Source organism: Dunckerocampus dactyliophorus, chromosome 17 (assembly GCF_027744805.1).
Source record: "Dunckerocampus dactyliophorus isolate RoL2022-P2 chromosome 17, RoL_Ddac_1.1, whole genome shotgun sequence".
NCBI classification, from domain to species: domain Eukaryota; kingdom Metazoa; phylum Chordata; class Actinopteri; order Syngnathiformes; family Syngnathidae; genus Dunckerocampus; species Dunckerocampus dactyliophorus.
The window spans coordinates 1,314,657-1,342,500 of NC_072835.1; the positions used below are offsets into that span (position 1 = coordinate 1,314,657).

Here is a 27,844-nt window from a genome sequence, read left to right on the forward strand (position 1 = left end):
CATATTATAACTTTATTCTCTTACTATTATAGCTTCATTCCCTTAATATTATGACTTTATTCCCATAATATTATAACTTTTTCCCCAACCTGATTTTCCAAAAATGACAACTTTTTGTTTTGTTTTGTTTTTCATAATATTACAACTTTAAAAAAAAAAAGAAGAATTCTTTCATATTTCAACTCTATGCTACTAAAGTGACATTATTTTTCCTCTTGTAAAATTAGGACTTTTTCTCATTAGATTACAACTTTTTTCTCGTCATATGTTGGCTTTATTTGAGTAAAAATTACTGCTGATTTTTAAATTAAATTTAGCTGTTTTTGGTTTTTTTTACATGATATGTTTAGAACAGGAGTCACCAAGGTTTGTCCTTGTGAGAGCTACTTGTACAAAATGAAAATGGCCAAGAGCTACTCATTTTTGTAACATTTCTTTTCAGAGCTTTTTTTGAAGCCAAACATGAACAAAATGCTGGTGTCCACAACTCACATGTTGTATTTCACAATGCATTTCTTTCTACTGTTCTTTCATTATTAACTGGAAACCTGAATGAAAAGCAGGCTTGCGGGCACCTCATGTGGTCGTGGGGGCTACCTGGTGCCCGCGGGCACCACGTTGGTGACCCCTGGTTTAGAATGTGCCGCGGGCCACACTTTGGACACCCCTGTTATTGGTACGTTTGGGTTTCTGTACAAATGAATAAGGAAGACGGAGGTGCACACAAGGCACCTCTACTTGATGCGTTCAACACAAAAGGGGCTATTTGACAAATTGCTTCTTTATTATTTTGTGTCACGGTTTCCAAAAAGGTAAATATCAGCCAAAAGAAGGCAGCCAATGAGAAAAAGACCAAGGAAATGATTATTTCAATACCCGTCGGGCCACATGACGACCCTGCAGGGCATGAAAACAGCATAACTGTCGGAGAAAAGTGTGAAATATTCGCCTGTGGACTGAGCGGCGTCCCTGCTTTAAATCATAAATACGCTGGAGGTTAGAGGTTAACCTGATTTGGCAACAGATTTATACGGCCGGTCATGGACTTTCCTTCTCAGTTATGACAAGCAAACTGAGAATAGCGCTGGGCGGATGATAGGGTGACAGGGTGGCTTACCGCCCACAATCCACAGCGGTTAAAAGGTGACTTAGTGTGGAGGTATGCTCATAAACTGCACTTGTTCATCATATTTTCTTCAAATGAAGTCATCCTATATGCTGCTCTTCTGCAGCTTCATTCCTTCATTTTCCTGGTGGGATCAATAAATGACTTCTCTATGAAATGAGCTAAAAATAGGACATTTGAGCCATTAGGCCTGTGACGAGGTTCAATGTGTACAAGACTACGTCAACTTTATTTATGCTTTTTAGTATTGTGGTGACGTTTTCTTTCTTGAACGCAGCATGTGCGCCTGTCTCTTTAAATGACGAGCGTGGCCTCGCCTGTATGGGCGTGGACTTCACTTTTCTTAGCAAACCTTTTTATTAGTCACAATAAAAAGGTCACAATTTGAGTGTAAAAGTGGTAATTCAGTCAAATCAGTGGTAGTATTGGAGGTCTTACTTTGTGTGAGGACAAGTTGCAACCGCACAAGAAAAAAAGTTTTGAGAATAAAGTGATTTTTTTTAGAAAGAAAAAAATCTTCCCAGAATAATTTTTTTTTAAGTAAATGTAACAAAAACAAACTTTGTGTTAAATTAGAAAATTCAATATTTTGTATGACAGTCGTTGTATAAAAAGTTTGAAAAAATGTAATTTTTTCAGGAAAAGAAGTTATATCAATAAAATAAAAAAATAAAAAACACGTGCTGTTACAAGAATTAAGTTGCGCTTTTTAGCAAAAAAAATGCAATCTTCCAATAATAATGTTGGTTTTAAGAAAAGAAGTCAGTGTTGCAAAAATAAAATAGTATTTTTTGTCAAACAATTGTATAGTCGATTTTTTAATGCAAATAAACAAAAACGCCCGAGAATAGAGTTGTTGGGGTTTTTCTTAGGCGAGTGTATAAAAATAAAATGTTATTTTGTCAAGAAAAAAGTGGTAATGTTAATAGAATGCATAATCCACTTTCTCTAGTCTCTATTTTAGTCCATTTCTGACTTTTAAAGCTTTCATGGTGGTACAATACCATATCTGACGTATTGTGTGGAGATAAGGGGTGATACAGTAACCACAAAAGCGATCTTCACTCGCTAAACGTCCTGCAAAAGCAATCAGTGAGGATCATTCATAATGCCGCCTATCTCTTCTTTTTAAAATCACAACTTGCATGCATGTTGAAATACTAAAATGAAGCCATAAACCAACAATAACGTGTCTTACTAACGTTGTGCAATTCAGTTTCATTGATTTTTTTTGGTTTTGTCATCGATCGGTTGTCGTACCTCCAGGCTGTCGCTGGCATTGATTGTGATTTTACTGTGGAAGTCTCTACCGTACTTCACATTTAACGCAGCATGGAAGTCTACAGCGGACCGGAATGTCGGTATTCCCCACATCTCCACGACATCTGATCGCTGAAAAGGGAAATGTCATGAATAAAAGTCAGATGCTTTCCCGGGGTGGTGACTGGAGTTGCTGTCTTTGAAGACGTATCAAGTTGAGGCAAAAGGAGCATTTGGATGATCTCTAATAGTAGGAATCTATTCAACATATGCTATACGGAACAAAGCCCTCCATCCGCTGCGCTTGAGACCAGGGAGGCCGTCTGTGTCCTGTTTTTAATTATGTATTGACATGACCTCGGGGGGGGGGTGACCTGGTTCACGGTTAACGAGTCAGAGTGGGACACCGTTGGAACGCTGCAGAACACCTCGTAAATAACGCAGTCATTAACGTCGACTGTTTAGTCTGAGGGATGCAAACTTTGCTCACCCTCAGCATCTGGCTTGTGTTGCCTTTACTGCTCTGTGGTTTGGTTGAAGCTGCGTGCCAAAACGCCTCAGAAGGCACGCTGGCATACATGCAATGCACAAATGCTCAGTGACATTTTGCTTGATGGCGGCCATGTTTTTCAGCCAATCACATTCAAATTTTACTTACACGTCCCCGAAACGTGCGTACCAAAATTCGTACAAAACACACTAAAGCAGTGGTGTCCAAACTGCAGCCCACGGCAGTTTTTTACTGGTCAGCAGCACATTCTAAAAATAGGTTTAAAAACAGCAAAAATGCAAAAAAATAACTTTAAATGTTGCCTGACAAGCGGGTTTTATGTTGAATGCATCAGGTATAAGTACAGCGGTACGTCAGTCTTCATTATTATTTCTTACAAAAGGTCAGGCGGAAACCCAAACGTAAGAAAACCTAAGCCGGGGGTGTCCAGCAAAAATGGAAAAATCAGCAGTAATTTTACAAAAATAAAGTCAAAATATTAAAACAAACAAAACAATGAATAAAATTGTGATTTAAAAAAAATAAAAAATTTGATTCTGAAGAAAGTTATAATGTTACAAGAATAATGTCTAAATATTACAAGAAAGAAATGGACAAAAAAAAATAAAAAGTTGGGGAAAAAAACAACAGCAGAAATGAAAAAAAAAACATCTGTTATTTTATGAGAATAAAGTAAAAAAAAAAAAAGTTGTATCCTAACCAGAAATAAAGTTGCAATTTTATGAGAGTAAAGTCGTAATGCAATGAGGAAAAATAATGTTATTTTAGCAGCAAAAAATTCTGAGAAACAAACAAAACAAAATAAAGATATCATTAGGTTGGGGAAATAAGTTACAGTATATTATGGGAATAAAGTCAGAATATTACCCAAAAAAATGACAAGGATTATTTAAGAAGAAAGTTGAAACAATTGGGGAAAAAACAACAGCAAAAATTTGCAGTAATTTTACAAGAATAAAGTCAAAATCTTAAGAGAAAAAAGTTTCCAAAAAAGTTGTAATTTCATGAGAATGAAGAGAAATAATGTTGTTTTAGGAGCATAATGTTGAAATATTAAAGAAAAAAAACTCATAATACTCCTAACTCAAAAAAGTCATAATATTATGAGAAACAAAACAAAGAATGCAGCTGTCATTTTTGAAAAATTAGGTTGGGGAAAAAAATGACAATACTATGGGAATAAAGTCAAAATATTACAGGAATAAAGTCATAATTATGATAAGAAAATTTACAAGAAGAAAGGTGAAACATTTGGAAAATGATATATTAATAAGCAACTGCAGAAATAGATTTGTTTTTACAAGAATAAAGTCAAAAATATTAAGAGAAAAAAGCTCTAGCAAAGAAAAATCACAATTTAATGAGAATAAACTTGTAATATTCTGAATAAAAATAATGTACTTTTAGTAGCATAGAGTTGAAATACTAATGACAAAAAGACTTTTGTTTAAAGGATGTAATATTATAAAAAACAAACTAAAAAAATAATAAAGTTGTCATTTTTGGAAAATTAGGTTGGAGAAAAAGTTATAATATTACGAGAATAAAGTCAAAACATTACCCAAATAAAGTCAGAATTACAAGAAGTGTGAGAAATTTCAGGCCAATCTGACATAGGGGAGCCAAACTTTGGGGTTTAAGAACAGCGCCGCCATGTGGTGTGTTTCGTATTGCTTTTGTGTGCAGCCGTTCTGGAGTAGAGGAGTTAGCTTACACAAACTAATAAATGAGGACACCCCATGAGCCACCAGCACGGTGGACACTTGTTTCCAGCGAGTATACGGTACACTAGCAATACAGTAACAATCAAAAAATAGCCAACCACGCGCTTTGATTGAAAAATCTATAACATACTGTATGTAGTCAAATCTACTTATGCTGAAGTGTAAATATTACATGAACCGCTGATGCAACAACCAAGTAACATGCTTTGCCAGCTTGCATCACTTTGTAACTTTAAAAACTTCAAATATGGGTTGCTCATACAAAATATATGGAGTTACGGGATGTACGCGACTTGAAAGCATAACGTGTAGAGCTCTGGATTTTCTCTGCACCGGAGATCTGCCCACGAAGGAAACATGGGTCAATTCCAATATTAAAACCTGCAATTTGGAAACTATTCTTGCAAATGTAACTGCCAGTGGGAGGAGAACAATAGAGCTGCTGTTTACCTGGACGATGCTATTTTGGATAGTGCGCCACTGGATAAGGTCATTCGGGGCTCACAGTACCCTCTAGTGGGCAAAGTTGGAAAGACACATGCCTTGAACTACTAGAGCAGGGGTGTCAAACTCATGCCATGGAGCGCCGAGACACTGCAGGTTTTCTTTCCAGCCAGTCACTAAAGCAGGTGATTTTAATGATCAACACCTTCAGTTTGAGGGAAGGAGCTCATCAATTAAATCACCTGCTGAAGAAACTGGTTGGAGAAAACCTGCAGCGTCTCGGCCCTCCATGGCACCAGTTTGACACACATGTACTAGAGCATGACAGTGGCATGTCCACTGATCTGTACGAAAAAAAATCTGGATAGATCATACGTCGCACGCGCCCGTGAAAGCCGCTGACGCCACAGCGCACGCACGAGAGGCCAGATGAAGAGGCTAACAGAACATCTATATTTGACATTAAAAAGCGGGGAGATTCTCCCATTCCTTCAAGTAACGCAACCTTCGTCCCTTAAAAACCATTTGATACGTTATTCTCTATCTTTTGGTTATATTAAATGTACTTTTTCCCTTCCAATTCTCATTGCCTTTGGAACAAAATTCTACTGTGCACCCTGGCTCAGCACTCCCCTATAGCAATGATAGTTTTACTCCTCTAGAAAGAGATTTTCATTTGAACTGCATATCCCATCCCTTTTTTCCACTAAAATCCATGGTCATGATCCTTTACTTTTTGTTTTACTTTCATACAATTCACTATGCTCTCGTCTGTACAAAATATGAATCATAAAAGAGACAAGTTTTAAAATCATTTAACATTTTGATGATTTTTTTGTTTGTGTTATGAAATAGAAATAAGCTCTTTTCTGATATAGAAATATATTTTAACAAAAACCACAGGAATAATATGTAATATAATATGTAATAATATATAAACATTGTCTCCATGTGGGGGTTCATTTGAAATTCGGGTAAACAAAAAAAAAACGTATTTTTTTATATTTGCAAGCAACTGCAAATGATTTAGTAGTCTAGTGGTGGTTGTTTGTTTACATAGCCCCCACGGCCCCCATGTAAAGCCCTTATGACTCAGGTATGGTATGATATCCACAGAATGTTTAAAAATGATCATACCCGAGTCCTTAGGACTAAGCTCAAGCACACCCGTTGTGCGAGGTTAGTCTGAAGACTAACCTTGCATTTAGTGTGAGTGGCTAACAAACTAACAACACACTTAACAACTCACAAGTTCTCACATAAGTCATTGTCCGAGAAGTGTTTCTTGGGAGTGGCAATATAGTGGCCGCGTGGCGTCACAAGTCATTGACCAATGGGCTATCCAGATTTTTTTCGTACAGATCAGTGGGCATGCCACATCAGTGACTTGCAAAATGATTAAACGGCACATTTATAAAACTAAAAACTCACATTTTTGAAGATAAATTAAGTCACAAAAATAAACAATATGACTCAAGCAGCGGGCTTCGCCATGTCAGTATACGTTTAAAATTAGCAATGAACATGTAGAACAGCTTGGTGCCACTGGAGGCAACTTGGCAAAGTAGCGTCCAGTCCGCATCATTCCAATACAGGAAAAAGACGAACACTTCTTGTAGACAGTCGTAATAAAGGTGCAAATCATACTTTAAAAAAACTAAATTGACCGTTAGTGTACCATCACATTGATGAAGAAATAAATTGTCTTAAGTGTTGATTTTAAGAGCTGTTTACTGAAAAACAAACGTTCTAACAAGTGTGCAGAGATGTCGTTCGAGCTAGCAGAGCTAAGCTAGCTAGCCGCAGGTACGATTTTAAAGTGACGCTAAACTAGCAGTAAACAGCATAAATCTACAGAGTGAAGCTAATTTTAGTACTTAAACTTTACATACATAATGCAAGCAAAGGTCATCACCGAGCAAGTTATCTCTCATTAACTCGCCCATTTCCTGCTTCCAAGGCCGAACTAACAAGTCATCAGCGGGTGGAGCCTTCGAGTGTCTATATGTCGATACGGGTATCAGTCTTGAATCGATACTAGCTCGATGATATTGATTTCACGTTTCCTTGATTGCGCAGATCTATTTTAATATTATTGACATACTCAGAGAATAAGACCCTGGGCACAGAAGGATTTGGGGGTCAAAAATGAGTAGTGGTCTTACCTTTTGAGTTATTTTGCAGTACTAAAGTTATTTTGCTCAAACAATTGTATGTAATAAAATGAAATAATTGTATTATTTTGTTGACTTACATTGTATTTAGTACATATTGTTAACTTATTCAAAATAAGTTGTTGTTAGAGCTATTTTTGGACGGCCTACGGTGTTTTATTGTGATTATAATCATGATCAACAAAGTAAAGGCAAAAATCAGAGTTTTTCAAATTCAAAAGTAAGTGTATCTGTAGTACGGGCACTGTATGTGCTTCGTATCGGATTGATACCAAAATGTGTAGTATGGCCCACCTCTAGTAATCAGTATAGTGTCCTACAACTGGCTGATATTCTATTTTCTTTGGTGTAATTGCGGGCTGCAACAGTGTTTTTATAAGTGCCTAGCGCCACCTGTTGTATCGACTGAAAGGTTCATACAGTCAAACATTTGCTTTTAATGTGAAAACAAGAACAATGAAGTTAAAATCACCAAACTTTTATTACAGACTGCAAGTTCCTTTTTAGCGTGACACATCAACATATATCAACATGAGAATACTTCTATGGCTCTGACTTCAAGGTACATAAATACATTGAAATAAAAAGAAATACCCTGTTTGAACTAAATGCAAAGTGCACAAAGAAAGTTGATCCCAGTCAACTGCATTACATGACAGAATAGTTATTTGTTGTCACTGGTGTAAAGGGTTACATTCAGATTACATGGGAGTAACTGTAATATGTGGATATATAAAAAAAATAATAAAAATGAAACTCCTCTGGTGCCAGTGACCCATGCATCATTTGAAACTGCATCCACACAAAATAAACAAATAAACAGCAGCTCATATTTGGCAACATGTTGGCATAGAAGGTGAAAAATAACAACACAACATGGAGGTAATACTTGATTTTGGCACGACATGAAGTTATCATTGTTTTTAATCCTGTAATTGTAATGCTTGTTTGCATGCTTGCTTATGAACCCACGAAGCATACAAGGATTTTTGACACAGAAACAATTTTCTAACCTATTTGCGTCATCCGCAACATGGTCACTGGGAAAGTTCAAAGTGGCTTGCTGCAATGTAAACAAACAGCCATGAATAAGTCACCCCTTGTGTAAACCCTTCAAAATATCATATTGCACTCTAAGCAGGAGTCATACTGCACTAACAGGATCGGCTCTGGCCTGTTTAAACCATCTCGACAAACAAAACACATGATATATAGATATAGAATTAATAGCGTATTCAGTAATACTATTATTATAATACATATTAACACAGATATATAGATTATTTCAGCATTATGATATGAAATATACGTATTTATACATTGCTGTGACTATATATGCCGACGCCTCTGATGTCAGGGCGTGGCCAGGTATAACATAATAGCTATTCTACCATATTTCTCCTCCAAACAAATACAAATAAATGCTTAGGAATTAAAGCCTCCCATGCACAGAGAGGCTTCAATACAGGTCGAGACTGGTTTGAAAACAGGCCAGCGGGAAAACCCCTAAAGAGTTCAAAAAGCGGAACACAATCAAGCTGCTATTTAGTCAACCTACAGTGCCACAAAGTACGACAATCTTTGTTTTTTTTGTCTCATTTCAGATGCGCCAACAAATGGTATATATTATTAGAATCACACAACAGCTCAGGAGCATCGCAATCACAGAAAACAGAGCTCCTTCTCTCGACGGACTCTGTAGGGGAGAGGTCGTCATGGCAAAATAGCGCCACCTGTCTAGGTGCGAGCAAGTGAGCGTTTCGCAGGGGGGTTGTGGGGGTTTACGACAACTCCGGCTGTGTGTGTCCGTCACAGGGACAAAAACACGTGTCTGCGCCTCGGACACCTCGCTAACTCCACTGTATCTTCCACAGATGTACCAAAGCACCGGTCACAACCCCAAGTCGGAACGAGCACGAACGTCAAACGGATGGAGGCTTCTATCCTTCTAACCCTCACCTGGACCCTGCTTCTCACGCTAACTTTAACTTAGATTCTAACCCTAACCCTGCTTTTAATTTTGTAACACTAACCCTTACCCCAAACCTAACCATTCTTCTAACCCTGCTTCTAACCTTCTAACCCTAAACCCAACCCTGCTTCTAATTTTCTAACCCTGCCTCTATCCCTAACCTTTCTTCTAACCCCTACGCTGCTTCTAACTTTCTAACCCTAAACCAAACCCTGCTTCTAACCCTAACTTTAACCCTGCTTCTAATTTTCTAACCCTGTCTCTAACCCTAAACCTTTCTTCCAACCCTTACCCTGCTTCTAACCTTCTAACCCTAAACCCAACCCTGCTTCTAATTTTCTAACCCTGCCTCTATCCCTAACCTTTCTTCTAACCCCTACGCTGCTTCTAACTTTCTAACCCTAAACCAAACCCTGCTTCTAACCCTAACTTTAACCCTGCTTCTAATTTTCTAACCCTGTCTCTAACCCTAAACCTTTCTTCCAACCCTTACCCTGCTTCTAACCTTCTAACCCTAAACCCAAACCTGCTCTAACCCTAACTCTGCTTCTAACCATAACCCTGCTTCTAATTTTCTAACCCTAACCCTGCCTCTAACACTAACCCGACATGCAGGCAAGATGTCTGCTACTACGCTCCATGGAGATAAGGCGCACTTCACACTCAGCATGCACGTTCAAAGAAAGAAAAGCCTTGTTGATCACATAACTCCACGTTTGTCTATGCAAAATGTACTCAACACGAGAATGAAGAAGGCTCACGATACCGACAATCTGAAGAAGAAGAAGCAAAAACTCCACCTTGTAATCATCTATCACCACAACACTGTGCGGACCGCTCTCGGATGTCCGCTTAACACCACCCCCAACCTGCCGCTCTGGTGTCCTGCAAGCAAAAACCCGAGTGCCGTGACGTTCCGGGGATGTGGAAAGAAAATGTGGAAAAGTGCAGCACCTGACACAAACAGTGATGACGGATGTTCTCGCCGACAACCGCAACCGCGGCGTCCGGGCTGAGCAAACCGTTTTGTCTCCCTAAAGCTGCAAAGGGGACGCTAACGGCGCCCCGTGGGGATCACCGTGGAGCTAAAATGAAGCTTACCACAAAGCTCCGGTTCAAGGAGACGCCTCATAATGGAAGCCAAGCACCCCTGCAGGGGCCCCTCTAGAGGCCAGTGAGGTCCACGATGGTCTTAATGAAGATGGTGTCGTCGCGGATGTAGGAGTTTTTGGCGTCCAGCTTGGAGAGCGGGCAGAAGAGTGGACAGCCGCTGGCGATGTTCATCTCGCTCACGGGCCGCTGGAAGGAGGAGGAGGTCACGTCGGGGCGAAAGGCGTCAATGATGTGCTCACGGTTGCTCTGGTCCAGCAGCATCAGCGTCACCTGGATGAGACGACGGTGACCGCCTTGTTTCAGACACGTTCAAAAGGTGACCTTTACCTTTTGGTTGAAGGGCCATTTGAGCAGAGCGTCGCTAAGTCCTCTCATAACCACAAAGAACAAGGACAGGTGGCTGCCTCGCCCCGTCCCGTCTCCGTTCAGATAGATGCGTAGACACATCTTGTAGCCGTACTTGCTGGTGTAGAAGGCTGCGAGACAGGAACTCAGACTATAGAATTATAACAGCCTCAAGTAAACATCTACTGTATTCCACAAAAGTGCACACAGCCCTGACATTTCAGCATATACAGCATCTTTTAAGGCAGGATATCTAGGCAAACCTGGATACACGTATACCATACAGTATACACGTATATAATACAGTAGTATAGATGGACTAGCCACTGAAAATGTAAATGTTGCACAAGGGGGCCAGGATATCAACTCATAGATGTTTGTACCTGGCGAGAACATGGCTGGGGCACGACCTGCAATGGCATCCTGTCTCTTTTTGGCAAAATCAGAGATCCTCCAGACAAAGACGCCGTCAAAGGTCGTGGCAGACATTTCCCTGAGCCGACCCTCCATCTCTGCCACCGTCAGGTCCTTCAGCCCCACCGTCCTCTCCAGCTGCCGCACCTGTGAGGCCAGTTCTCTGCTCAGTCTGTTGCAAAGACTTTAGAATGTTTCATGCCGGCTGACCTTGTTACTCAGAGCCTCAATCTTGTCCTGGTCCAGCTTGTGCTGGCGGTTGCTGGCCTCCATGGTGGTGGCGAAACGCTCCACTTCTCTGTTTAGGACGCACACCACGTTTTCAAAGGTGCCAGACTTTACCTCCAGCTCAGTGCATCGGCGGCCCAGCTCAGCCACCTTGGTCTTCTCGCTGTGGAGCTGCAGCTCCAGTGCCGCACCCACCGAGCTGGGCAGTGGCGTGAAGGAGGTAGACACGGAGAGGGTGGGCGCCAGAGTGGGAGGTGGGGGCAGGGGGGCCGAGGCGCACGAGCCCGAGCCGGAGGAGGAGGAGGCGGCGGCTCCCTGCACGGGAGGCCCGGAGGAGGTGGTGCTGAGCTGGGAGACACGGGCCTCCAGTTCCCTGAGGGACTGCTGCAGTTCCACCAGTTTGTGTCCCGCCACCTCCAGACCCTGCGGCTGCAGCCCCTCCATGCTCACCTTCATGCCCATGATGTAGTGCAGCAGCAGGTTGAGGTGCTCGTAGGCAAAAGCACGCTCGTGGTCATGGGTCTTCTCTTTCTCAACCTGCGGGCAAGACGCTGGCTGAAGGCTGTTTTGTTCATCAATTGCTCATTCGCAAGAGTTACCTCAAGAAACGTTCTCCCTCTTAAAGTGGAACCCGTCTATCTCAACACCCCTCGGACTGGTGGACGACATAATGGAAACTGAAATGAGCCATTGTTTGCACATTTACTTGTGACTTTGGTCAAAGACATGAATGGGCGATGTTGTCTAGCTATTGAGCTTCCTGTGTAGTAGTACAATGGTGACTACAGCGACGTCCAGGTCAACTGTCCACTTTTGAGTCATAAGGCCGAGGTGAACCACGACTTTATGTGTTGATTGACGGGTTGTCAACACGAACGGGACTAAGTTAAGACATGACGTCTTAACACATGAAAAACACCAAATCATACAATGACAACCTTCCTTCTCATGGGCACCACGCACGGCCAGGCGACAAACAACAGCGATTGGCGAAACTCATCGGCAACACGAGCGGCTGTGAACAGCTACACAGGTCAGCAACGCGCTCACATCCAGAGTGAATTACAAGTCTCCCACGGTTTTTTGGGGGTTATCAAAATAGTTCAGAGGAGGAAAAGCGTCCGGTGTTGATCGAGTAATCTTGATAGTACCAGACCTTGCTAGTATTGAAGATAAACTTACATAAATGTCCGTGTACTCTGGCGCCAATGAGTTTCCATGCTGCTGCTTTTTTCCCTATACCTCTATATTCTCTTTTAGAAACGTCAAATAGCTCCAGGAAATCACCATGTTTACCTGCAAGAGCGTACTGATTAACATCCTGTCCGCTCATTGGTCGATTAATGAAACTCACACTGATTGATCCTCGTCAAGGCGACAGCAATGAAAAATGTTTCAACTTTCTGAGATGGCTTGTGCATGGTGACATGCACGAGCACAAAATTTAACACACACAAATTTCGCATGGTTGGACAGTGACTCGTGATAATCACGCTGTCGCGCAGTTTCCATTGAAAATGAATGGACTAGAGGCGACGTCGTCTCCAGTGTGCGGCACTCGTAAAGAAGAAACTCCCAACAGAATGAGAACGCTCTGATTTGGACTGACTCCCCCACAACATGGCCCCAGTCTCACAGACACCAACCAGTCTTCAGGGTTAACAGGACTGGACAAGATCAGGGAAATTCCACAAGGAGAAGGCGGTCACTCACAGACATGTCGCATCCGACGACGTGAAAGCGACACGGCGTCCTGAATTTGCTGCAGAACTTAATGTGGTCCACGTACTGAAAGACATGATAAAGAAACTCATGAAGCATCAGTTGTAGAATCAGAAAGACTCGCAAATCCTTTTTCACCTTCTCCCTGGGTATTTTCTTTTTGGCGCAACCCTCGCAGATCATCGGGTACTTGGGACAGATCTCATCATGCGCCTGAGAAGCAAACAGACGCCCTGCAATACCCAACGCAAAAAAACAACCAACCCTCGCAAAGTGTTTGGCGCTTATCCCACCTTGATGTTTTTGAAGTGAAAGGGCTCCTTGCAGTACTTGCAGTTGAGTGTCCTCTCCGGACACTCGCGCTCGCTGTGGCGCTCCTGCTCGCTGAAACGAATTCGCTCCTTGCAGGACGGGCATGGGACGATCATGAACTCACACTTGCCCTCGTGGTTCAGCTGTGCCAAGCAGAGCAGATGGACACAAACAAGACTAGAAACTCCCTACATACGATGCCATGCCAGCCCAACCGGACTGGATGCTTTGATGTTGCCTGACATTGTCCGCAAACAGGCAAAATGGTATCTATCTGACCCATCAAAGGACAGCAGTGTGTGCCAAACTACTATGACGAGTACCCCAATGAAAAGGTGCTAAGAAAAAGATGATACAAGTTGGATGTTTTGGGACCCCTTTATAGCGGAACCCCTTTGTACTGATCTGAACCAAGTGCTTCCATGTTTTTACTGTATGCGATTTGTAGCGATACCTGTTTTACTTCCTTGATCTCACCTTGCTCTCATCGCATATTTTGGTATTGCAAAAGTTGTAAAACACAAAGATTGTTCACGAGTGAGGGAAGGATTGACAGGTGGATTGATGCAGCGTCTGCAGTGATGCGAACTCTGTATCGGTCCTTTGTGATGAAGAGGGAGCTGAGTCCAAAGGCAAAGCTCTCCATTTACCGGCCCATCTACGTTCCTACCCTCACCTATGGTCATGAGCGTTGGGGAGTGACCAAAAGGACAAGATCGTGGGTGCATTTCTCCGCAGGGTGGCTGGACTCTCCCTTAGAGGCTCTTCTCAATGCTCCTCCGCACTGAGAGGAGCCAGATGAGGTGGTTTGGGCATCTGGTCAGGATGCCTCCCAGACACCTCCCTGGGGAGGTGTTCAGGGCACGTCCGACCGGTAGGAGCCCTCAGGGAGGATCCAGGACTTGTTGGAGAGACTATGTCTCCCAACTGGCCTGGGAATGCTCCGGGGTCCACCGAGAGGAGCTTGACGAAGTGGCCAGGGCTTCCCTGCTTAGGCTGCTGCCCCCGCAACACGACCCAGATAAGCAGTAGAAGATGGATGGATGGATAAAACACAAAGAATTGTGATTTTTAGGCGGTAGGAATTGGGCATTCTCAGCATGCGCATCCGTACAAGTCAACTCACCTCGTAATCCTTGATGGTTCCTCTCCAGGTGCAACTTTCGTTAATGCAAGCCGCAGAGAGGTTTTCCACTTCCCTGCGAACTGCGTTGTCAGGAAAAGCCTTTTAAAACCAAAACGACATGAAAAGGAAGGAAAGTAATGTGATCTTCTTGGGAAAACGTGACAGCAGACTATCAGATTTCCACATTTCCCTGAACACAAGACGACCATTACTACAAGACGACAATGAATATGCTCTTTTTCAAGATAAGTTTTTGTAAAAAAAAAAAAAGATAAAACCCAAAAAATATTGTTGATGATCTTAATATCAGTGAAATCATATTTAATCCCTCATATTTCATAGCTGTTCAACAGTTTGCTGCATCGATTATCATTATCTTAAACTTAGCGTCGTGACATACGTCACTGGTATGTGTGTGTGACAGGAAGAAAAGCTGCGACTCGCAGAGGGAGACGTTTAGTGCATAATTTCAGACTGTTGTCTTATATTTGGCTCAATGCAGTAATGGGTCAAGTGTATCATCAAGTAACAAAGTACTTTGATACCATACGATGCTAATATTGGAAGACATTTCAGAATCTCGTGTGTACTCACACATCCTTGTTTCAGGATCGACGTTGGTTCTTCAAAAATGTCCTCCTTGATACAAGCGTTGCACTTGTGCGGTCCGTTACTACAACCCAACATGCGGTACAAAGATGGTAAGGCTCCGTTTTTTTGAAAGAGGTATTTGTTGGACAGAATGTTCATCACTGTGGTCGGCTCACCTGACGGCCAGGTTGAAGCAGTACGAGCAGAAGCGGTGGCCGCACTGTGCCTGGACGGGCCGCCGGAGGATGTTGTGGCAGCAGTTGCACAGGTGCTTGTCCTCCAGCTTGTTGCCCAGGATCTTCTTGGGGAAGCCCGGCTTGTTGCTCTCCATGGACGATGGAGGCGACGGCTCCTGAGAGGCCATCCTGCCCGATCACACGTCCGGTCACACCTGGAGGAGGACCCGGCGGACATACAGGTAAATCTCGGTTGGATATTTGTGTCAAGTAAATCAAGATGGGATGTTTTTCTTTGACAGATTTCCTTAAAAAAATGTTTTATTTTTAAAACTTGAGTATCTACGCATTACCACTTCCTGTTGTCAATGATCCCAACCGCCAATTAGAGTACGTTTACATAAGACTAGTTTGCACCGAAAACAGATAGATGCAAAATATTTGAGATTACAAGTGTAATTTTTGACAAGGTTCTACGAGGCTCTATGTTCTACATTTTTTGAGGACATTTTGGTTGTTGTCATGTCAATGTAGCATCAGTTCTTGCTATGAAACAACTGAATCCAATTTAGAATGCTGCAAAAAACACTTCATTAAACTGCGTACAGAATGGAAACCTACAAATCAGAACCAAACTAAATCTCACGATTTTTTGGTGCCAGTTTTTACAATTTGGTGATGATCCAAATTGGGATTGTTGTTTTTTTGTTAACAAAATGTGTAAATCAACTCTAAATTTGGAAAAAAAACATACCATTAAAGTTGCTTGGACAAAACTATGCGAGTTGTCAGTTCAGGATATCAAAGGAAAAACTCACACACTTGCTTGTTTTGCTTTTATGCGACACGACCCACGAGAAGGTGTGGCGCAAGCAAATCCACATTCAAAGCTGAGCGTTTTTGTTTTTTGACAGTGGTTAACTTCTTTTTACACTTGCATGGCAATTAAGAACGCTAAAAATGACACAAATCGCCTCACGAAAGCAAAGAAAAGATTGAAAATGAAGATGGAGGAAATAGTCTCCTTTTATTTTAAGTGAGCGCCCATCCAGTGTGAGCAGATCTTGTGTTCTGGCGGTCGTCACCGTCCTCGATGGACCAGCTTGGGGCCCACACCCTTTGTTTACATCCAGAGCTGCTGGTTCCTCCCGCGCAGCCATTGTCTCCTTGTTGCTAAGCCATCAGCATCCTCAGAGTCAGAAGTGGTACCCGCGGCCACGCCCCTTTTTCCATCATCCTCCGCCAGGCAGGAGAAGCAGCATAGAGCGAGCACCACCACCATGATCACCAAGAAGAAGCACCATGATGACGGGTTGAGACTTACCAGGCTAGATTGAGTGTCGCTGAGCTGTCATTGTCAGCAGAAAGAGAAAAATCATTCACATGTGCGTCGACGGAGGGCTCCCCGCCACACAACCCGGACGGGCTCTCCTGTTTTTGTCCAGCATCGCCATTGCTCTCTTGCCGACGGGCGGTGACGTCACGTGATGGGCGGGACCACAAGCGGTTCGACGGGAACGCGCAAGCGGGGGCGCGCACCGGGAACCCAAACAAAACAGACGTGTATGTTTAATGGCAACACTTATAAGCTCCGCCTACTCTAACACGTTAATTTGCATGTCTTTGAGGTGAAACGTTAGCCGCTAGCATGGAGCATGCGCTGTATGGTACATTTTCTACGTTTCTTTCTCAGGTGCAGTTACAGTCGTGTCCACTAGATGGTGCTGTTACAGACGTTTTGAGCCTAGTCGTTTTCTCCCCGTCAAACCACTTTCTAGTTAATTTAGTCCTAAAAAAAACCGAATTATTTATTATGAAAAATGTAGTTGAACAAAACCGTTCTACACACAGTAAATCTAGTCTGCTGTAAATGTAACAAAACCTTCACTCCACAAGTGGTCGACTCTTTTAATACGTGACAAACTGCTGTAGATACGCTGGAAACAAGAAATGCCTACGTTGGAGTAACATGAGGCCATCTAGTCATCAACATACATGATTGGACATGAAATCACATGTACTATTACATTACCTATACAGTACATTATTATATACATAGAAAACATCATTTAAGAGCAATTTCACAACATCAAATCAGCATAGAAAGCCTTGAAATGGTGCTTGGGTGCTACCCTGCTTTACCATACAACGCTACATAAATACTAGAGATGCGCGATAGCTTTTATTTCAAACACATACCGATAACTACATGCTTCTCAAGATTCATATATCGGTAACTTTCTGATATCTACTTGTTGTATTTAGATGTAAGTGTAGCGTGTGCACACGTGGAGGTAAGAAGGACTGCAACAAACGAGGATGTGACCAAGTGTACCTGTTGAAATATCATGACATCACTACTATCAGGAGAACCAGAGTATAGAGGGGGAGGAGCCACCTGCTGTGGCCCAGCAAGGTGCACTGTATTCGGGCACACGCTCCGAGCAGCCGCTGTGACGCCACGGAGGTCTCTGGCACACCTTTTGCACTTTTCAAACGCTGCGGCGCTGGCGTTTCAGGGGGCTGATGAGGTTTTTTGTGTTCTCCATGGGGTTTTTCCCCTCATGGCGAAGCATTTGTTACAATGTCCTTCCTTGTAAAGTGAATGTTTGTTTGCAAGTGAGCTAAGGGGGAGTTACAACAGGCCGTTAAGGTCGCGGGCAGGAGAAAAAAGGGAAAAAGGTGATTTGCTCACCCACACAGTACGGTAATCTCACCTCACTGAAGTCTTTTTTGAAATGATCAGTTATCGGAGCTATGGGGTTTATCAGTATGATGTCATAAATCCCTGATATCGTGCACCCCTAATAAATACTACACGCCGGCGTCGGTCCTGAGTGGGTGAGAGGAGAAGATGTTGTTATTGCACAAGGTCATTTAAAGACATCAGTCAGCAGGTCACATGACCACGCTCTCCTTTAGGTGTCGTCAAGCAGCTTCTGCAGGTTTCTTCGAATCTGAGAACACATATATAAAGATAAGAATAAAAAAACATCATCAGTGTACAGGTTATGTACTGCAAAAGTACGATGGAGGATTACGGCCACTTTCACAAAACAAAATAATCTGAGATTTCAAGAATAAAGTCGCAAATTGATGAGAAAAAGTCATAAATTAACGAGAAAAAAAGCTATAAAATGACAATGCCTGTTGTTTGTTGCTTGTAGCTTTATTACAGGCATCGCCTGAGACAGCTATGAAAAGGGGGGCTTATGTGACCTTTGGCCTCAGGCATTATTCTCATAAATTTACAACAAGAATAAATGTACAACTTTATTCTCGTAAATTTACCACTTTTTTTCTTGTAAATGAAATACTTTTTTCTCATAAATTTATAATTTTATTTTTGTAACTGTCCAACTTTTTTCTCCTAAGTTTACAACTTTATTCCTGTAAATTTGCAGCTTTTGTCTCGTAAATGTACTTTATTCTTGAAATGTCAGATTATTATTTTTTTTATTGTAGCCCGGCTTTATGATGCGAAATGGGCGTGAACCACCTCTGATCCGCCCCTAATTAGAGGAGACCGCCCCCGTGTGTACGCCCACCACGTGACGGACGATAGCTTGGTAAAAACAAAATGTTTTTAAAACTAAAAACGCAGGCTAAGTATTTAACTTTGGTGTAAAGGGAAGTCAAGCATCAAAAGGTGGACTGCTGTGGCCACTTCATTAGGAACACATGCATCCAATACAAAAGCCCGAGCAAACATCTCGGCCTTTACAAACACCAAAATGCTTCGTTTGACATATTTAGCGCTCAGAACGGAGCGTTGTTATCTTCTTTTTTGTACTTGGATGGTGCGGGTGTGCGGGTGTGGTGGACGATTCCATGGAAACCCGCACCGACCTTCTCCAGCTTGAAGAGGTTGGCGGAGAGTTCTCCAAAGATCTCCGCGTCCTGAGGCCCCAGTGCATGTCTGCAAGGAGACAAAGCACAAATAATGATAATCATTTTTAATTTTGAAAAGAAATGACTTAAATCCGAAGGAAGTGAAACTGAAATAGCATTTATTGACGTGCGCGTGTGGGTGCGGCTCGTACTGGCTGTGCACGTGCTCCCTCGCCGCCAGCATGGAGGTCAAACGATGCTCGAGGGCCGCCATCTTGAAAGCCATGTAACAGGAGGACGCCACCATGACGCCGGCTCTGTGGGGACGCACAAAGCACAGCGATGACGGCGGCGGGTGAACGGGTCGGACTGCGAACGAAGGCCCGTTTGAAGAAAAGTGTCATGTTGCACGTGGTGGAAGGAAAGCACTCACAGAAACAAGTAGATGAGCAGGATGGAGTGCAAGGTCACGTGAGGCCAGGCTTTGTGCGCCTGGGACACCTCCCCGGCGGGTGAACCTTGGCGTAAAAAGAAGTGAGAAGGTGTTCCCCAGGGTTCAGTTCTATGCCCCTTTTCTAATGATGGTGGATTACAGACGTTCACGCTAAACAAAAGCCATTCATCCAACAAAGTCACCGCAGTACCGTCGCCGGCCTTGCTTTGTGGGCCCGGATGGAGGTGAACGTCGGCCAGGACCGACACCTCCCCGCTTTTCACGCCGGCGCTCACAAATGGGAGGCCTGCAAAGTCTGCTTGACGAAACACAGACACGGAAAAAGACACACGCAACGTTTTGAAGTCTGCTTCCTGCCAGCTGGAACCTAAAAACATCCTCAATCTCAACAACAGCACAAAAACAAGTTAGCTGCTGTTAGCATGCAACCACTGAACATTCTTGAAACTTAAGGAAAAGAAAATGTTTTTTTTTTGCCAAATTGTAAACTATTTTGGAATTCTTGATGTTCTGTCAATAACTGATTTTTTTAAGGGTATTATAAGGCTTATAATCAATCATGTTATTGTTCATTATAGCGATATTTAGCCAAATCTAAATATTTGTGTTTCTTTATTATTAGTAGTATTTTCCCTAATTCTAAAATATTTTGAAATGTTTCAATATTTTCTGTCAAAAAGTGTAATTATTTTTGTTGTATACTTTGATGGGTATTGCTTATAATAACGTTATTGTTTATTATTACAGACTGGGATGTCATTTAGTCAAATCAATTAAAAATGTATTTTTTAAAAAATGTTTTATATATAAAAAATAAAATAATTGATGTAGCATATTTTGATGGGTATTGCTCATAATAACGTTATTGCTCATGACTTTTAGTATTAATGTTTTTTTGTGCGTACAATGTGTGAAACGTGGCATGCAAACATGCTAACTCCCTCCCAGAGTGACACCCGACACCCCCTCATCGAAGATGACATCAGTTGCGTCGCACCCACCGCTCATTTTGTCGTAATCCGGAGTCTGGGATCCGGAGCTGCTGCTCTCCGTCATCTCCTGCCGCCTCTGATGGGCCACGGCGTCATCAGAGAAGACGTGCGGTGCAACACAGGAAGGCGTACAATGGACGCCGCGGGGGACGTGATGAGAACAAGGCCCGACTTTCTATAGATGCAAAAAAATCTAAACATCCCGTGTTGGCACTGACCAGAGGAAGGCACGACGGGATCTCGGCTGGGAAGCTGTCCTGGCAGGAGGCGGCGGCGCGGCTGCCGCACGTCTTCTCCACCTGCAACGTTCTCACACGTTTGAGACCAGTCTTTGATGAAGAAACGTGGCAGCGCGACAACGCACCTCCAGGTGGACGCAGACGGACCGCAGGAACTTGTAGGTGGCGTTGCGGGACAGGAAGGACACAAAAACGTGCTGGACAAACAGGAAGCGGGAACAGTCACGCTCCGAGTTAGCACCGTGAGACGTGACGGAGGGGTCGTCACCTGCTCCCGGGCGGTTTCGATGACCAGGGCGTTCGGCACCAGCAGTACTGTTTTGGTTTTCTTGATGAATGTCACCGACGCCGCCGGGATGGCGATCTGACGAGAAAGAAGTCGTTTAAGCAAACTTTACATCCAAACTTCTTCCACTGAGGGACGCGTACAGAAAAACTGAAGGATGCTAGCACCTGCTGTTAGCATCTTGAAGGATGTGCTGTACCTTCAAGATGCTAACAGCAAGTGGAGCTCAATATATGCTAAGCTAGCTGACCTCAACATCTTAGCTTTCGCTGACAAAAGCAAATGAGTCTCATGCTGCACGTTGGACACCCCAGCGCTAACGCTAACAAGAGCAGGGGAGGCCAAAGTGTTTTTTTATTGCCACATTTTAAAAATAGAATTTAAAAAAAATGGAAAAATCTGCAGTCATTTTACAAGAATAAAGCCAAAACATCAGGAGAAAAAAAGTTGTAATGTAACAACAAAAAGTCGTCATTTTTACGAGGATAAAATGAGAATATTAGTAGCAGTCATTGAAATGTTATTCATATCATTCATATGCTGTATTAGGAATATTATGAGAAACAAACAAAACAACAAATAAAGTTGGCATTTTTGGAAAAAGTTACAATATTATGGGAATAAAGTCATAATTACCAGAAAAAAATAAAAATAAACCATCAGAAATGGAAAAAAAACTGCTTTAATTTAACGAGAACAAAGTCGTATTCTAACGAGGAAAAAAGCCCCACTTTTATGAGAATAAACTCATAATACTATTATGAGGCGTCATTATGAGTCATTTTAATAATATAGAGTTGCGATAAAGAAGATAAAATACGTTGTAAAGTTGTTATTTTTGAAAAAGGAGGCTGCGGAAAACGAAGACTTTTCCTTCCATTCTTTGGAAGAGATGGTTTTTTTGCCCACCGGAATACGGGCCTGTGTTCCGTCATGCATGCGATGATGCAATAAATGTTGGTATGGACCCAAGGAGGATGACGTCCGTAGCAACATATGCAGGTAAAGACATTTCATGGAAAGATTCCATTGGAACGGCCGGGGCTACTTCCTGGAGAGTCTGCTTGTTTTTCACGCACCCTGTAGCGTTACTGGTATATTTTGAAAGTAGACTGGTACCTTGGTGTCCCTGCCAAAGACTTTAGAATGGAAGCAGATCCAGTTTTGAGAGAGGAACATCCTGCCCTGATAAAGGATGTCCCTCTGCAGGGCGCAGGTGTAGCCTGATGGAGAACACAAAGACAAGGTCCGGTTTGGACGAGGGAGGACGTACGCCGGTTCATACGTACTTTGCTGGAGCGCCTCGTGTCTGCCAACTTGCTTGAAGAGCTTGTGAAAGTGCACGTCGGTCTTGGACAGCTGCAGAGACACCACACGTGTGTTTGTTTCTTTGTTTGCCTGCTCGCCTCCACCGATCCAAACAGGAAGTCCGCGCTTGCTCAGCGACGCACCTGGCCGGACGGCGACGTCTTCCCGCTGGGGCTCGGCGCCGGCGAAAGCTGCTCGCTGGGGTTCAGGCTGCGGGAGATGGAGGGGGAGGGGGGAATCAGGACGCCATCAAAGGTGAAAATGTGTGTTTGTTTGGGTGAAGTCCCGCAGGTGTCGCATTACAATTACAACAAAGACTATTTATGTTTCTTTAAGGTCACGGAAAGACAAACATGAGCTTCCAGAAAGGTCGTGCCAGCACACGCTCACATTCAAACCTCAACAACTAGCTTGAATTCACATGAAGCCAAGTGCCCACCGTGCTTTATTATCAAATCTATGCTAATAAGCATCAACGTCTGCATTACGTGGAAAGTCAGCATAGATTTGACATCTAAATAGTTTATCGTACGCAGCACCAATCAAAGTTGACACGCACTTTGCCATGGCGTCCTCAGACTTTGGACTGGGACGTACCACGACACAAGCACTGGCTGCTGTACTGGGACGTACCACGACACAAGCACTGGCTGCTGTACTGGGACGTACCACAACACAAGCGCTGGCTGCTGTACTGGGACGTACCACGACACAAGCACTGGCTGCTGTACTGGGACGTACCACGACACAAGCACTGGCTGCTGTACTGGGACGTACCACGACACAAGCACTGGCTGCTGTACTGGGACGTACCACGACACAAGCACTGGCTGCTGTACTGGGACGTACCACGACACAAGCACTGGCTGCTGTACTGGGACGTACCACGACACAAGCACTGGCTGCTGTACTCTATTCCCCCAATCAAGTCAATATTGCTGTTTACTGGCCAAATGATGGAGCGTCTCAATGAAACATGGCTCAGCACGACTAATAACGATAATATTCTTATTCTTCATTCTGATTCAAGGTTGGCATTCCATTTAGTCTCATGGAGTAAAATACTGGGATCACTCATTCTTCACAATCATCAAATATTTAGCTATTTGGCAATGTTTTGTATTTATGAAAATGTAATTATTTGTGTTGTATGTTTTCATGGCTGTTGCTTATAATCATGTTATTGTTCATGATTAGAGATTGGGATTATATTTAGACAAATATTGGTTTTGAATATGTTTTTGTCCTCTAATTATAAAATATTTGTCAATATCTTCTGTGTATAAATACAATGATTTTTATTTTTGAATTGTATTTAATTTGATTTAGTATTGCTTATCATAATGTTATCGGTCATGAATAATCTTATGATATGAGTGAATGAGTGAAGCTTCTACTGTACATCCTCGGTAGGAGACACCTGGTTCCGGTGGTCTTTTTACGGATCTCGCAGGGTTCTGGTTCGTTGTCCAGACACAGCTGGAGGTCTGTGGGTCTCCTCCGTCTCCTCTGCGCGTCATTCTCCGCCTCGGAACTGAAATAAAAGCCAACAGAAAAGTTCAGGCGTCGTGAAGAACCTTTCCGGAACCACCGGCAGCAGCAGCAGCGGCGGCGGCGGGCCTTCCCGCTCACTTCGCCCGTCGCACTCACCGACTCCCCCGGGGTTGGAGAAGTTGCTCCGTGGCGGTCGGCGGTGTCAAAGGTCGCTCTGCCTGCTCGCCCATCAACACCATGTTGGAGCCCACCTCACGACACCTCCACCCCCTGCCGGCCGCACGCCACCTTCACTCCGCGGCGAGGAGTGTTAGGAGGACGTCCCGAGGGCCTGGAGACTTGGACGCGGAGGAATCTAGGAAAAAAGGAAAAAAAAGCCCAATGGAGGAGGAGGCGGGGCCGGGAAAGGGGAGGGAGGAGACTGGGGGGGGGGGGGGGGGGTCGACCTCTGCTGGTCACAAAAAGAACTGCAGAACTCAATGTTGAAGGTGGGCGGACCGATCCAAATATCGATTTCATTTACATCAGAGCAGTGTCGTATTTTGACGCTCTCAAGCTAATAAATAAATAATAAGTAATAAAGAGGAATTATTTTATTATGTTAACGATATTGTTACATTGTCTTATGTTATATTAAATGACATTATTAATACCACCCCGCCTTCCCCGAAGTCAGCTGGGATAGGCTCCAGCATACCCGCGACCCTAGTGAGGATAAGCGGCATAGAAAATGATGGATTATTAATACCAACATTTGCAGTATCGCTCACCTCTACTCAGTATCTACTATTTCACATAACCCTATTTATTTTCCATGTCTTATTTTTTTAAATGCTCCATTTTATTTTGTCACTTCAATCTCTGCCAAGTCATAAAAAAAAACTTTAAATCAAGGATTAAACAAATTTTCCACAGAAACAAAATCATGACATTTCTCAAGTTGCTCACGCTCGGAGCCATTTTGCTGTAATTGACATGGACGTCCACCAGAGGGCAGCAGCGTCGAAATGTACACCCTTTCAACAGCTTTGCGGTTCTTGGCAAACTGCAGCCTGTTTATCAGCTAAATGAAAACAAATGTCATTCACGAGGGAAGCCGTACAACTACAACAATCCACATATTTACGACTAATACCTAGAAGAAAGCGAAGTAATCCATTTGCAAAAGGCAGCATAGTCCATACATTGGATTGCTTAGGTGTACCTCATGACTTGATTCGTGATTTTTTTAAAGTTACTTTTTTTTTGCTCCCTTAGCCTGATGAAGTGCAGTCGTACAGCCGCCACAGCAATAAAAACATTGTATCTGTCCATACTGCATAGTATAAGTACACTGTACAGCATACAAGTACAGGCAATATTCTTCACAGGAAGAGAAATGTCCTTTCTGCAGCTGTCAGATATTCCAGCAGAGGAAGAAGGAGAGTTAGAGAGTGCAAAAATAGCCCAAGATTGAAGTGGTGTTAAGTGCTGTGCTTGAAAGCACGTCTGGCCTCGTTAGCCGTCACATGTAACAATAGCGAGCTGCCAGCGAGGACGGGTCCGAGTCCGCCGCTCATAAATCACTCCCCCCCGCCCCCCCGACAGCCGCCTGACAGGCTGGGAACCTGCACGCCGAGGCCTCGTCAACCACCACCGCCACGCCAACACCGCGCCAGCTTCCATCCATCCATCCTCCGCCCACGCCTCCGTGCACGTGCACATGCACTCCTCAAGCAAAGCCGCAAGGAGTTTTTTTTTTTAATGGTGTGTTGTAAGAGGGAAACTGCTTGGCTCGAGTGTGAGCACTCATTGCAATGTCAGGGGTGTTGGGGGTTGAAGTGGGGGTGGAAGGGGTGAGGCCATTAATCATCATGGACTCTGACATGCAGAGCAGGAGGCGGGCTGATGCACGCAGCTGCTAGGCCACACTCAATGCACAGGCCAAGGGTTGACCCCCCCCCCCGCCCGCACTCGCTGCTGCTGTCAGCATCATTTCATTCCTAGCATAAAATATCAACTTACTAGTCGAGTTTCCAACGAGGACAATTAAAGGCTGCGGGGGTCACTTTGATTTCCTTCACATTTCATGAATTTGATGAAAACCAAGCAAGTGTGTGCCAAAGTATACTCACAAATAAGAACAAAGTCAATCACAAAAAAAACACCCTACATGTCAGATTTGTGTTCAAACCAAATCTTGCGTAACCCCCCACCCCGGAGAGTGAGAAAATATCAGCACCCGCCACAAGTTGACACGAAATCCAGTACACGACGTTCATCATGACAGGATGCGTGAAAATCCAAAAGGGATGCGGCCATTTTATTTTTGAAGAGTCATTTTCCATGTATTTTGTCCCAAATAGTCCTTACTCAGGTCCTGATGCCTCGTTTTAGTACTAGAATACGCCGAGGGCCAATGAAAAAAGGAGCTGGTGGCACTTTGGGCACCCCTGGTCTGGATCGTGGCTCACGCACGAGCAGGAGCTCAAACACTCAAACGCCCAACCTGGGTGCGCTCCTCGATGACATCACTCCTCCCACCAGTTATAAACGACAACTGCCACCTTGCGTGTTAGAAATAACCTGAAAATAATCAAAACTGTTACTTTGCACAGAAGAAATACATAAAAAGACTCAAAATAATCCACAATGTCAAAGCCCAAGCTCTGCTCACTTGCTCAAGCATGAGCGCACTCACACAGGCGACATAGTTGCGTCTTATGAATCCAACCGTTCCGTCCTCCGGTTATTAGTGATAACTGACACCTTGCGTATCAGAAATCACCACAAGCAATTGAAAATAATCCACAAAGTCAAAGCCAGAGTTGCTTGAGCACAAGCACAGGCACACACACGACGTAAAGACGTTTCATAATTCATGCAAACCTTCCTCCCGCTGGTTATTCGTGATAACATTAGAAATAAACAAAAAGACTCAAAATAATCCACAAGGTCAAAACCGAAGCACAAGCACAGGCATACTTGCAACCTAAACATGTCTTATGATAAATGCAAACCTTATTATTACTGTAATGATAACTCTTATCTTGCACAGGACAAATAAATACAAATAATCCACAACATCAGAGCCCAAGCTGTGCTCACGCATGTGGCATGGCGTCGTCTTCCGTCCTCGGGGTATTGATGATAACGGTCACCTTGCCTATTAGTCAGTGCAATTTGAAATCATCCACAAAGTCAGCGCAATAGGCACCACGGACGCTGTACTTTTATCAACACAATCCTTCCTCTCACCGGTCACGTTCCTCCCGCCGTGCTAATCAGCACCATCTTGCGTGTCAGAAACGACCGGAACGACACAAAATAATCCACAAAGGCAAAAGCCCATGTTATGTCCACTCGTGCACAACATGGACGGCGTGTCACACAGTCAATGTGGTTGCTATCAATGCTAGCTGCCACCTTGCATGTTAGAAATAATCCACAAAGTCAGACAGGTTGCAGTAACAGCGTTGTGTTACGAAGTGATGACACGCTCCCTCATTAATCATGGCGACAGACGAAAAGAGCCAACATTTCCTCCCGGCTGACGGCATGTGAGTAATCGTGTCTGCTCGCACGCGGGCGGATTTTGGAAGCCTCTCTCTGACCTCCGAGCTTCAGCGTCCAAACACCCCCGCAAAGGACCCAGAACGTGACCGTGGGGAGGCGGGAGGTTCTGTCGCCCCCGCGGGCCCGGAGGCCTCTGCCAGATCGCGTTTATTCCGTCCGGGACCGAGTCCCTGATGCATGAGATCTGACAGCCGAGCCCGCGGAGCGCAACCGGATCAAAAGCAGCTGGGAAAACCCAAAACCGAGGAGGGAGGAAAAGAGGGAGAAGCCCGCGACAGAAATAAAAAGTGCAAGCTAGCTAACGGCTGGATGCAGCCCGCCAATTTAACACGGAGGCCTGTCACGGATCAGCGCCACATGTTGGCCCGCGGCGCTCTTTTTTGGGAACATTTGTGCCTCGCTGCGGTTGCATGTAAGTGACGGCTTTATGGCGGTTGTGAAACATCA

The 27,844-nt window shown here is 43.7% G+C and overlaps 3 protein-coding genes across 17 annotated transcripts in view; all 3 read right to left on the reverse strand.

Annotated features, from left to right (window-relative positions):
• Positions 1–7,068, reverse strand: part of LOC129170059 (tenascin-like) — a 47,985-nt gene extending 40,917 nt beyond the window's left edge. For 6 of the 7 annotated variants that reach the window (XM_054757227.1, XM_054757221.1, XM_054757224.1 and 3 more), the window contains exon 1: positions 6,958–7,068. The gene's annotated coding sequence lies outside the window, so the exon portion shown is untranslated. The remainder of the gene's footprint in view (positions 1–6,957) is intronic. The other variant, XM_054757220.1, reaches the window with a different exon arrangement.
• Positions 7,069–7,707: 639 nt separating this feature from the next.
• On the reverse strand, positions 7,708–16,785 carry LOC129170356 (TNF receptor-associated factor 2-like). 3 transcript variants are annotated; one of them, XR_008566586.1, is made up of 12 exons: positions 16,563–16,785; positions 15,239–15,453; positions 15,066–15,144; positions 14,472–14,570; positions 13,327–13,488; positions 13,172–13,246; positions 13,025–13,099; positions 11,294–11,848; positions 11,053–11,230; positions 10,652–10,800; positions 9,687–10,594; positions 7,708–9,372 (listed from the first exon to the last, which is right to left on the reverse strand). XR_008566586.1 is itself a non-coding variant. In XM_054757789.1 (11 exons), the coding sequence occupies exons 2-11, from the start codon at positions 15,424–15,426 to the stop codon at positions 10,376–10,378; spliced, it is 1,779 nt and encodes a 592-aa protein (XP_054613764.1). In that variant the 5' UTR covers positions 15,427–15,453; positions 16,563–16,785; the 3' UTR covers positions 7,708–10,375. The 3 variants fall into 3 exon arrangements, 1 of the variants encoding a protein (XP_054613764.1); XR_008566585.1 differs by having other exon boundaries at positions 7,708–9,573; XM_054757789.1 differs by having other exon boundaries at positions 7,708–10,594.
• Positions 16,786–17,093: 308 nt separating this feature from the next.
• LOC129170384 (GRAM domain-containing protein 2B-like) lies at positions 17,094–27,196 on the reverse strand. Of its 7 annotated transcripts, XM_054757870.1 has the most exons (15): positions 26,930–27,188; positions 23,999–24,197; positions 23,751–23,882; positions 22,492–22,558; positions 22,330–22,399; positions 22,160–22,263; positions 21,023–21,118; positions 20,880–20,951; positions 20,734–20,814; positions 20,525–20,591; positions 19,714–19,818; positions 19,503–19,587; positions 19,282–19,386; positions 19,088–19,157; positions 17,098–18,195 (listed from the first exon to the last, which is right to left on the reverse strand). In XM_054757870.1, exons 2-15 carry the CDS (start codon positions 24,079–24,081, stop codon positions 18,157–18,159), a joined length of 1,176 nt encoding a protein of 391 aa, XP_054613845.1. In that variant the 5' UTR covers positions 24,082–24,197; positions 26,930–27,188; the 3' UTR covers positions 17,098–18,156. The 7 variants fall into 7 exon arrangements, with proteins under 7 accessions (XP_054613838.1, XP_054613844.1, XP_054613843.1 ...); XM_054757869.1 differs by lacking the exon at positions 22,160–22,263 and having other exon boundaries at positions 17,095–18,195; positions 26,930–27,196; XM_054757868.1 differs by having other exon boundaries at positions 17,095–18,195; positions 22,160–22,399; positions 26,930–27,192.
• Between the last annotated feature and the right edge of the window lie 648 nt (positions 27,197–27,844).